Here is a 12,299-nt window from a genome sequence, read left to right on the forward strand (position 1 = left end):
CATTTCATTGTTGTATACGTTTATAAATAGATCAACATAAGCAATACTAAGACTACTAGTAGAGATTAATTGTGCTAGTATCCAGAACCAATCATACACAGATCGATATTCTCATTCTAAACAGAAGACCTTGTGAACTTTTTAAAGTTTAAAGAAAGCACAAACACTTTCCACTGAAGCAAGTTTTTCTACTTTAATGTCATCATAAAGGTACTCCAGCCCTATCTACACAAACTTATAAAATCTGGCCTAAAATATTAAGACCAAGATAATTCTAAAAATATAGAGACGTAAGATTAAAAATTCTCATTTGATCAAAAACAAGCTCATGTAACCTTCCACCTTCATTAAGACATTTCTTTTAAACTAGGCAAAGAAAATAATGCTCACAATCACTGGGTTTAATTAAGAAACACCTAAATCCTCAAAATATTTCATTGATGTAAGAGACTGGAAATCATTTGGAAGTCAAGAGCCCTAACTTTCTGTGCTGGTTTACCTATAATCAAAGCTATAAGTCCCATTTGCTCCTTAGGCCACAGTTTCCTTATCTTTTGAATACAGAAATTAAACCAGATTGTGCATAATATTCTTCCCAGCATTAAGAGCCTTGCAATCTTACAGTTCAATGTTCGGTTGCTCTACTTGTTACTTAATGTTATAATAAATAAAAACATTTTTATTTATTCAGTTACTTCAGAAATTTCCCTTGCTCTTAACAAAAAACCTGGAAAATGGGCTCAACTGATTTTCACATATTAAAAAAAGGCTCTATAAATAAGTATCAGATGGGAAGCAGCTTCATTAAACTTATCAAAAAGTTAGCATTTCTTGAAAAAGCTATACACACCTTGGCTTGTCCATTATAATCATCATCTAAAATGTTTAGAGAATTTGAAACGGTAGTACCACGAAAAAAGCGTGACGATCTAAGATACCGTTGGAAACTCAGTAACCTTCTGATGTTCCTTGCAGACACAGAAACTTCAATTTCAGATTGAGCTGAAAGAGAAGTAGTAGGTGGTGAGTACAGCAAGTCAACACTGTCCGTCTACTACCTTGTAACACCCCTTTTCTAGTTACACACAAATAATTGTTAAATCAATCAATCATTATACCACATTTCTAGGAGAGAAGGGGTACTTTATTTGCATTCCTATGAAAGAACTAAAAATGAAGGGGTAAGTGGCCAATTTGGACAGCAATTAGGAAGCTAATGAGGAGTGAGGCCGAATTAATAATCGGCTTTTTTTTTTTTTTTAACTTCTAGGTATCATTTCTCACCCTACTGCTGCAGTACACTACACACACATTATGGAACAGAAAGACAAAATCTAGCTTGAAATTACGCTTCATCTTGAGAAACCAGGTCCCAAGTTACATTTGAGACTTGAACAATTACACCACTAAAACATCTCAAATCCTAATGAGGTATCATTTCAAATACTGTATTTCCTTAAGGTAATTTTATTCTGTTATTGCTGAAAAGTTTTCTTGAATTATGTCTCTAAATATTAATTCTGTTCCACTATTTTAGTTTTATTATTCAGAGACTATTATCTTGAAACACCTTTGCCCATCTGCTACATCTCAAGTATGTTCTCCCCAAATCTTTTAAACTACTTGTTTCTTTCTGTTTTCCCATTTCTATCTGCTATGTTCATTACCTTGTATTCCTACCAAATGTCCTCATTTCTGAGATATGTTGAAACATTTGCTCCTTCTATTTCCTGATTCTGAATGTACATGTTTCAGTTACTTTTGTTGTCTTATCTTTTCCCCTGATTTCTTGGAGTTGTTCTTTACAATGAAGTTATTGCTTCATGTAGTTTTTAAAGTGGACGGTAGAAAATTTGGTCACAATTTTCATCAGTTTGATGGCAACCTTCTTCATAAAGTGCTTATCAATCACTGTTTCGGTCTGCTGCTCTCTTACACTGTTTTGCTTAATTACCTGATGTGCCTGTTTCTTTGTTTTAAAGAGTCATTACTGAATGGGCTGAATTTTTCTGGACTAATCCTTTACACCAAGTTCTTAACACAAATGCAAGTGAAGTCTTAGGAGAGAGCAAAGTGAAGTTTTAGGAGAGAGCAGAGAAGCCCTCCAAGCTTTACTACCCAAACTGCTCTCTTCTTCTCTGCCAGAGAAAGCCTGCTTCTTACAAACATGCCTCTGCTATTTCTCTAAATTGGGCGCTGGGGAACTGCACCTACCTCTCTCCTCAGCCCAGATCACAGGCCAAGTGTGGCACGTAAAATATTTAACTTTGTACTCCAGGGTGAGTCCCCTTTACATAATTCTTGCTGTTAGGCTGTTTCTAACCTTCGTTCTTCTTACAAACAATTCTGAAATAGACATTCTTATAGCTCAATCTGTGAGCACATCCTGACTGTTTCCCTTAAAATAAACCCTCAGAAGTAGAATCAGCACATAGGAGCACACACATCAATGACTTTGAAAACACAATGCCAAACTGGAGACTAAGTTTTCTAAAAGAAAATTAGATAACTGTTCCAGAAGAGCTTCCAAAATATGACCTAAGGAAAGGAATCAATAACTATAAATCAAGGATGAAGCATGATGAACTCACTGAAGACAGGCATTTTTAGTTTCTTCAGGTTTGTTCCTCGCCCCCCCCCCCGATTCTTTCCCTCTACACACAACACGCACGCATGTGTACGCACACGCTCCCTATGATAATTAGGACTAAAATTCTTATATTGAAACAAGCAAGTAGAGGCTACTCAGAGAAGAGCATCAAGTTGTATAAGTAATTAGGAATATATAAAAGAGGGCACTGGGAACAGAAAACAGTGACTCTAAGAACTTAATGAGCACTTTAATTTAGATAATTACTAAACTTCACTCTCTGACCATAATACATAAAGTCTGACCCTATTACCAGTATTCTCATGAGCTCATTCTATAATATGAGATACTCCATTATTTATTTCATAGCATAATACACAACAGATAAAAGTTGTCTTTATTAAGGCCCAGCCTTTGCCAGGCTAGGACTATTTAAGTCCCAGGCTTGTTCTAGTTTACATGGTTACCTACATTCCAATCCAGCTTAGAAAGCCAACAGGTTCCATGAATTAATCAAGTTACTATTAAAGAGCTGCTGGCTTTGCTGGTTCTCTCTTAAAATATCACATTACCTCGCTATGTGACTGTGAACAAACTAATCAGCCTCCACCAAAACTAAATGAGCGATGTTACTTAATGATCACAGGAATTACTTCCAGTCACTCAGTCTTAGCTTCTCTGAGCCAAAAAAATGAAATGTGGGATAGCAGGCAAATTCAGAAGCAATACTTTTCTCTTGCTTTTCCCTCACATTAGAAAGTAGATAGGCAATACAGGCAATCGGTTAAAGAAACAAAAGGGATGGAGAATCAACACATCTCTGGCAGTATTCCTCCCAGCTCTCCACAGACCCTCTTCTCTGTCATCTCAATGGCACAGCAGAAAACTTCACTGATACTTAGTTATGAGACAGAAGAAGGTATTAACAAAAAAAGCCTTTGGATCTTGAGACTTGCTTTAATGGTCCACAAGAGGGAGCCCTCCAGTCACTGAATCTGCCACCGTAAAACCATAAAAATCATTTAGATGCATATAATTATGAATTACCCTTGGAGACTGTTTAAAAATTTTTTTTTTTAAATTCAGTGCTGTAAGGTTTTAACTCTAGGGCAAGGTCATGGTGAATAATAATTGAATAAAAAAAATCTGAAGACCTATATTCTAACCTCCCCTTTCTTTAATTTTCCTCAAAAAGAACAGGAGCTATATCTGAAAGCCTACTGTTAATACAGAATGAGTACACTCATCTCTATCTATGAGACACATTTTCTTGGAAGAGTTTTTACATTTAGCACATATGGATAAATGCAGGGTGGAGGGGCAGCTAGGTGCTTAGAGCAATAGTTTTTAGTAGAGGAGCACACACTGATACAGACAGGCTACAGCACAGTGTATGCAGACAGGGGCTTTGGGGTCATACACCTGAGTTTGAATCCCAGCTCTGCCATTTTTACCTGTGACACTGGGAAAGTTATTTAAGGTATAATTGATATATTAATTTCAGGTTCAAATGTTTTTAAACATATAATTTCAACAGTATTTAACAATACCAGATTTATTCTTCTTTATAGCAGAACTTCAACCCAAAGACCACTGTAAACTTTTATGTACGACAGAAATAAATGCACACATTTAAAAGATTTCAAAATAGGCCAACTCATTACTTTAAAATGAATATATAGACAATCCAAGCTTTATTACAAATCAAAAAAGTGAGTTATTTATAAAGTTAGATCAATGTTAACATGAGAATAAACTGTATAACCAATATTCTTTCCCCTAATAACCTTAGTTTGCAGAATTCATTGTTCATTTTGACAGGATTTGATAAAATACTTGATATAAAACCCTTTTAAAAGATTAGTCTTATTATGTTATGGATTGGGCATTTCCACTCTTCCGTTATGGGTTATGTGTTATGTTGGGTCCCTCTTATGCTCAAACTCAGAACTTGAACATAGGTCCTTATTTATTACATTCTTAATTCCCTTATTAGTGAGCTGAGAAAGAAGAAAAGAAAGTACACAAGGCCTTAATGGGCAACATACAAAATTAAGCCTGAAGTTAAATCTCCAATTTCCCCAATTCTCCAAAGTAGGATTAAACTGCCATTCAGCTGTATTACGATTAAGGTCTAATCCATATCCGTTGCCTAATTTATGCTATGAAGTTACAGAAGATATCCAGGAGATAAGAAATCAAGGGTTTTCCAAGCAGGCACCTCTTGATCACCTGGAAAGATAAGTTTTTAAAAACACACACATGGGGCAGAATGCTGTTTCCTAATTCAAGTCAATACAGCAGTGCTCATCTCTTCAAGCACTGCTTGATAAGGAAAGTGTTATAGGAAGGAGGTAGGAACATTCATGATGAAAAAGGCAGAGAGAAAGACATGAGATTATTGTTTCCTGTTGTATCTCCACGAACTATTACAGAAATGTTGTTTTTGAAACAACCAGATATGATTTCAAGACAACTGGGAACAAACTAAAATTTAAAAATATGACCTTAGTCTACAATACCACAGCAATAAGCAGAGGCTGGTGTGCTCACAATTTGAAGGAGAGACTAAATTACAAATATGGATAAACCACTGAATATGTTTGTAAACAGGGAAGTAATGACCAGGCAGCATGGTAGGAAATAAAGAAAACACTGTAACAAAGAAAGTCAGGGCAAAGGGAAATGCCAAGCAACAACTTTTATCCTTAAAGTGAGAAGCAGTAAAAGCTTCCGAGTATAATAGGATCTACCCTTGTGTGAGAGTCACTATATATTAAAGACTGAGATAATCTAAGACAATAAAATCAGTATAACATAAGCTTTTAAGCCCAAAATACACAGAGACAGATGTTCTTTCTGATCATATAACTAAACATGGAACAAGCATCCAAGTCTAACAGCCCTGTTAGGAAGACAGGAGACAACCCCAAATCAAACACACATGAAGATCAAAGGAAAATTCAGGGAGAGTTCTATATGTTTTCATAGTGGGACTTTATAATAAAACAATAAGAGACATTCGATTCAACAGAAAGGCAGTAACCAAACTCAATTTGGTTAACAGTTAATACAGATTATACTTATAGAAATACAAATGGGACCCTATAAAATCTAACAGATAAAATCTAGAGAAGATAAACAGTTTTAGTCAATTTGATGCATCAAGAATATTAAATTTCTACTATGAGCCAGAGGCTGCCAGAGAACAGGAACAAAAAGATAAGACAAAAGCGTAAAGTTAAGAGCTTTTAGGCTACAATGTAAATATCCTGAAAGATTCTCTTGCTGCCCTAGTATGGGGTGGAAATAAGTGCTAAAATGAATAAAGAGCTCAAGATAATGGACAAAATGTATTTACATGGAATGGAACATTACCACGTGCCAGGAGAAACAGAAAATGGAAAAAATGCACCTGTGTGGAATGGGGGAGGAAAAAACCTGTGAAGAAATATATTCCTTATATTGTTCGACGATGGCAGAGAGACCATGCCTTCCAGTCTGTATAACGTCAATAAGCGTTGGTGAATTACATGAAAAGAAGCAACTGCCAAGCTGGCAGTTTCCATTACAATTTAAAAATCATGCCAGAATCTTGCAGAACACACCAGGGAAGTACTTCCCTGAGTGTACATGTAGACTAGTAATTATAATAAGTCTTTTATATTTAAAGCTATTAGTACTTCTTATTATATGAGCTCAAAATAACATGTAAAAGAATGACATAAATTTAGGGACCTATAAATTTAGAGCAAACAATAAATTTTGACAAAAAGTCAATATGGAACTCATTTCATCAAGTCTAATTAATTTAAGACTCAAAATATTATATTTTAAGACACCAGGTATATGGCCAAGTGAACACAGAAAAACATGTGTAGGCGTATCCGGAGCTCTTATTCCAGCCCAGCCCACTTAGAGTAAGCCAATTTACTCAAGAGGAGGGACAGGAAAGGAGGAAGTCGCCTGTTCTCCAGAGAGTTGAGTGAAAGCAGAGATTTGAGAAAGGCTATAGCTCATGTAAAAACCCTTTTTCAGATTAAATCAGTTTTTCTGTATTCCTAGCTTGCCCAAAATTTTGACAAGAAATGAATGCTGAATTTTATCAAACGCTTTTGTGGTATATATAGGTCTACCCATGACTTTTCTCCTTTATTCTATTAATGTGGTGAATTATAATGATTGATTTTTGAATGTTAAAAACAATCTTATATTTCTGGAAAAATATAAATCGAGACAAAATATATTATTCTTCCTATAAATTGCAGACTTAATTTAATAACGTTATTTAGGATGTTTCATCTATACTCATGAGTGATAAGGGCTTGTCAGGTTTTAGTATCAAGATTCTGCTGGCCTTAGTAAGAGGTGAAGTCCCTTTTTCTCTTATTCTCTAGGGAGGTTTGCAGCTAAAATTTTAGTTTGATAGTTATTTCTTTCCCATCATTTCAAAGTTATCTTCTAGTTTCCTGGTTTCTGTTGAAAATTAAACAACCTGTTTCTGGCAATCTCATAGTTGCTCCTTTGAAGGTAATTTTCTTTTTCTCTCTCTTTTAAATATTTTCTCTTTGATTCTGGTTGTAAAAGTTACTCTTTGTTATAGCTAGGTGTGGTTTTCTTGTAATGTTACTGTACTTGAGATTCATAATGCTTCCTGAGCCTGTACCTTAATGTCTTTTATCAAGCCATGGAGATTTCCCAAGCATTACCCTTCCAAAGGCTGCTTCTGCTACATTCTCCCTCTCCTCTCCTGGGACCCTAATCACCTTTCGACACATTTTGGGTCAGATTAAAGATAGAAGACTGAAAGTTCTTTTAACCTTACTCCCTTCGACAAGTAGGGTCCATGCCCTCTCTGCATGATGTGAGCAAACTGTGTGACAGCTGATCGACAGAATGTAAAAGCATGACGCACCAGCGTCCAGGCCCGGACCCTCAGAGACTAGAAACTCCCACACTTCCTCTCTCTTGGGATGCTTGCTCTGGGGGAAGGTAACTGCCAAAACTAACTACCCTGAGACTACCGTTTACAGAGAGAATTCCTGGCCAATCCCGGAAATTCCAGCCATCCCATCCCTGCGCCAGATAGGACAGTGCAGAAGCCATCCTGGGTGTTCTAGCCCCAGGAGATAACATGTAGAGAAGAACCGAGGCCCCAACATATGGACCTAGTGGAGCCAACCCAGCCATCTCTGGCTGTCTGAACTACCCCAGGTGAAGGTGAAAACATTGTGAAGCACAGACAAGTCTAAAGACACTGAATTACTGATCATAAAAAAGGGTTACTGTTTTATGCCAGTAAGTTTTGGGGTCAGCTGTTACTAGTGGGAGAAGCAATCCTCCACGAAGGCCCCAGTGTCAGTTCACTTTCTTGGTGGATGTGCCAAGAATGTCAAGCCCTGACCAATCTTTACCTGGGCCATTTCTCAGGGCTGTGTTTGCAGTTAGTATCCCTGAGGAATAAGTAAGATCTTTCTCTGGGACACAGAGTATTCTTAGTATAAAAGGGCTAAATTCCCATGCTCATTATTCCTCAAATGTGATGCAAACTCATTGTTTGTAAAATATCTACATAATCCCTTCCCTGTTGCCACTGTAGGACATGGGGAAGGGGGGTGCTGGAGGAACTGACACAATATGATATTCACGTTGCTGTGTCATGAATAATGAAGTCCTTTGTCTCTGATCCAGGAGTCCTGTGTCTTCTGCCAGCACCCATGAAGCAGTAACAGGCAAAAACTTGTTAGCTAAGAAGGTAAAATCCCAGATTCGTCACAATTCTTGACCGGTACAGAGCAATATGTAAATGGAACATACTCCATGTGTCTTTTCTGTATTTTCTACCTTTTGCCTCATTGTTTCATTCTAAATACTGTCTTCTTACCCATATTCCAATTCACTAATTATCTCTTCATTTTGGTCTTATATGCTGTTAAAACCATCTCCAATGAGTTCATATTTAAGGCATGGCATTTTTCAGTCTTAGAATTTCCATTTGGTTCTTCTTTTACATTCTCCAAGGAAGTTCTCAATCCTGTCTCTCTCTCTCTCTCTTTTAATCAATGTAATTACTTTTAGTTATTTTAAAGCCCACATATAATAATTCCATATTAGGATCCCCTGTGGATATTTCTATTGTCTGTTGTTTCCGCTTCATTTTTTTGTCACATTGTCTTGTCTCCTTATGAGTTTTTATTTTTAATTCAGTGTTTGATACTGCATATGAAAAATTCAGAGGTGATTTGAGACTTAGAGGATTAATGTTTGCTTCTAGCAGATGACTAAGGCACTAAAGTCACAGATCACCTTAATCTAATCGCTGATCAAGATGTTTCAAAGCTGGGATTTGTTTCTAAGGTTTAGCATTTTGGGGTTTCTAACTTAAACATCAACAGTTTACAGGACCAATCTCCAAACCTCAGTGAGCTATAACGACTTGTTTTTGTTTTTCTAGCCTTAAGTGTTCACCAAAATCTCTGCTCAGCTTATTATCTACCTTTCCCAGAATCAACAGATGCTACTGAGGGGGCAAGTAGCCTGAAAAAGTAGGTCATCTCTCTGCCTTAACAGCATTCTGATATACTCAAATACATCTTCTATGTTTTGCCAATTTTTCTAATATTTTTAATTAGAGTATTAATCCAAATAATTTATCCAATATTACCAAAACTGGAACTTCTCCAAAACCAGATTTACTGTGTTTAATATTGAAAGGTTTTAGAAGTTCTGTTTTTTCCCTTTTCTCCATTATGGGCCAGACCCACTCAATATTTGTTTTCAAAACATGCATTCTACCCAACATCATTAAAGGCGATGTGTATTTTCAAATAAACCAAAAGGATACACCTTGTTAATTTTGCAATACCTTTAGACAATGTCATGTGCACAAAAATATCTGGAGTAGTGAAAACAAAATATTCAAAATAAAAATTTTAAAGATATATTTTTTAGAAATAGACTCATAGATTCAGAGAACAGATGGTTGCTAGAGGGGAAGGAAGTTGGGAGGCTGGGTGAAAAAGGTAAAGGGATTAAAAAGTACAAATTAAAAGTCACAAAACAGTCATGGGGATGTAAAGTACAGCATAGGAAATATTGTCAATAATACTGTAATAACTATGTATGGTGCCAGGTGGATATTGGAAATATCGGGAAGATCACTTTGTAAAGTATTTGACTGTCTAACCATTATGCTGTACACCTGAAACTAATACAAAATAATACTGAATGTAAACTATAATTGAAAAATAAAATTTAAAACTCAAGAAAAAAAATTTTTTTCAAAGATAAAATGTACCAAAGTAATTTCACATTTCAATTAAAAAGGTACATCAGTTTTCATATTTCTAATTATCCCTAAACATTTTACAAACATCATCTAGGAACGAAGTGTCATTTATCATGACCCAATGTTTTTAAAATATACCAAACATAACAGAGTTTTCTCTTATATAGTCTTTTCCCCTTGGTAAATTATGTAATTTTATAAAGATCTGAAGTTTATCAACGTCTGAGAGAAATACTGTGTCTGCCAACACTTACCATGAAAAATACGAAAATCGATATATGGATGAGAACCTCTTCTTTCTGATTCAAATCCTGCTCGACTCCTTACGCGTACATCTCCTGGACAGAATCAAGGATAAAACATAGGCTTAGAAGGCTGCCATCTGGAAAGGTCTATGCCACAAAGTTCTATGTGGCATCACATCATAAGCAGTGGCCCACTAGTAATATATATGGAATAAGTAGTTAAGAGCTGATTTATATAAATTTTCAGTACTGAGTTGTAAGGCTAAATAGAGTTTTTTATTTTGCTTACATCTACTCCTACAATAATGACTATTATAATCTATATTTTAAAGTTAGCCTTCTGAAAGATGACTTAAGTGTTATGATAATTCAACCTAATATCTTATTACTCACATGGAGTTAAAAAAAAATCTTCAGCACAAAATGTTAAAAAGCCACAGGGAGAAGCAAATATTTATGAACGTCTATTTTGTACCTAGCACTATACTACAGGTTATAGGGCAGGGATGGGGAACGTCCGGCCCCAAATCATTTGGTCTGGCCCTGCCAAGGCAACTGCAGGCTGGACTCGAAATTCAATAAATCTAGGAGCTTCTTTTCATAGCTAATTTTTAAGTTGACAATTTCGTACTGCCCGCAAATAATGTTATAAATATTCAAATGGCCCCTGGCAGAAAAAAGGTTCCCATCCCTGCATAGGGGATATGAAGAAATAGAAAATACATTACCTATTCTTAAGCAGCCTACAATTTTTTTTAATGTACAGAAAATTAAAATGTTAAAGATTCTGACTTGTTTAATCTGATCATTCTTCTACCTTCTCACTGGCGGGGGCACACCCAGGCCTTTAGCTGGCTCTTACACTTCATTCTTTCTGTAATCCTCACCCAGGGTACCCAAGGATATTTTTCCCATTGATTTTTTAAATAGTGAAAGGGAGGGAGGGAGAGGGGTGGGAAGAGAGAAAAATACTGATGTGAGAGAGACATAGAATGGTTACCTCCTATAGGCACCCTGACCAGGGTTGGGGATCAACTTGCAACTGCCCTTAATTGGGAATCGAAACTTCGACCCCTTCAGTCTGTGGGCTGATGCTCTATCCACTGAGAAAACCAGCCGGTGCTTACACTTTAGTCTTTACAAGCTCAGTATTATTTCTGCATTTACCCATATGATGTGCAGATGTACTTCTCTATACAGCACCAGTGCAAACCATGGACTGGGCACTCCTTTTTGGGCATTATAGACATTACTTTATTTAATTCTCTAACCAACTCTGACAGATAGGACCTTTATCCCATTTTACAAATGTAGAAACTAAGATTTTGAGAAGTGGCAGGTCCATGCCAGGAAGCTAGGGTAAAGGGTGAGCAGGATTTAAACTTCGCTCTGCAGGCTCCACTACACTTCCTCAGCCTCCAGGCTCATGACCTTTGTCTTCAGTCCCTATTCCTGTGCTCTTGCAATTCTACATGCCTCCAAGGCTTTCCTGCTTACTCTTTGTTTCTCTAAATAAGGCCATCATTTCTTTCAAGGCTCCTGTCATTTGCCAGGAGTCCATCCCAACATGTTTAATCACTTCTCAAGTGGTGGTTCCTTCACTCTGCAGTAAATGTTTACTGAGCACCCAACCACCCTTCAGGCTCAGGATATACAGTAGTAAGCAAAATACATCAAGTCTCTGTCTTCATGAAGCTTATCCTTTCATGGAATGAGGCAAATAATAAAAAATAATTTCATTCTAAAGATGATGGCAATAGGTAAAATGGAGAAAACGAAAGCAAGGTAAGAGGAACAGGAGGGAGGAGGTGAGGAGGAGCGATTCATTAGTGTGGTCAGAGAAGGCCTCACTGAAAAGGAGGCATATGAGCAGAGACCTGAAGGAAGTGAGGCTGTGAGCCATATGGTTATCTGGATGAAGAGGTTTCCAGGTGCAAGAAAGAGAAGTATAAATAAATACCCTTAAATGGGAGTATGCTTGGCATGTTCTAGGTCAAGCAAAGAGGTCAGCATGGCTGAAGTGAGGTCAGTGAAGGGAACTGGTGGGAGGTGAGGTCAGAAAGGTAGTATGGCCAAATCATGTTGGACCTTTATGGGACATTACAATGGCTCTGGCTATTATTCTATGATAGAAAACTATTAGAGAATTCTGAACATACGAGTGAGAGTGATTTAA

General features: G+C 36.7%; 1 protein-coding gene across 2 annotated transcripts in view; it reads right to left on the bottom strand.

Annotated features, from left to right (window-relative positions):
- PDE7A (phosphodiesterase 7A) overlaps nucleotides 1-12,299 on the bottom strand; it is a 66,997-nt gene that overhangs the window by 22,726 nt on the left and 31,972 nt on the right. For both annotated transcript variants that reach the window (XM_016198883.2, XM_016198882.2), the window contains exons 3-4: nucleotides 10,133-10,216; nucleotides 851-1,002 (exon numbers count right to left, since the gene is read on the bottom strand). In XM_016198883.2, coding sequence (XP_016054369.2) covers nucleotides 851-1,002; nucleotides 10,133-10,216 — 236 coding nt within the window. The remainder of the gene's footprint in view (nucleotides 1-850; nucleotides 1,003-10,132; nucleotides 10,217-12,299) is intronic.

The sequence above is a fragment of the Miniopterus natalensis genome, chromosome 16 (genome assembly GCF_054644295.1).
Source record: "Miniopterus natalensis isolate mMinNat1 chromosome 16, mMinNat1.hap1, whole genome shotgun sequence".
Lineage (NCBI taxonomy): Eukaryota > Metazoa > Chordata > Mammalia > Chiroptera > Miniopteridae > Miniopterus > Miniopterus natalensis.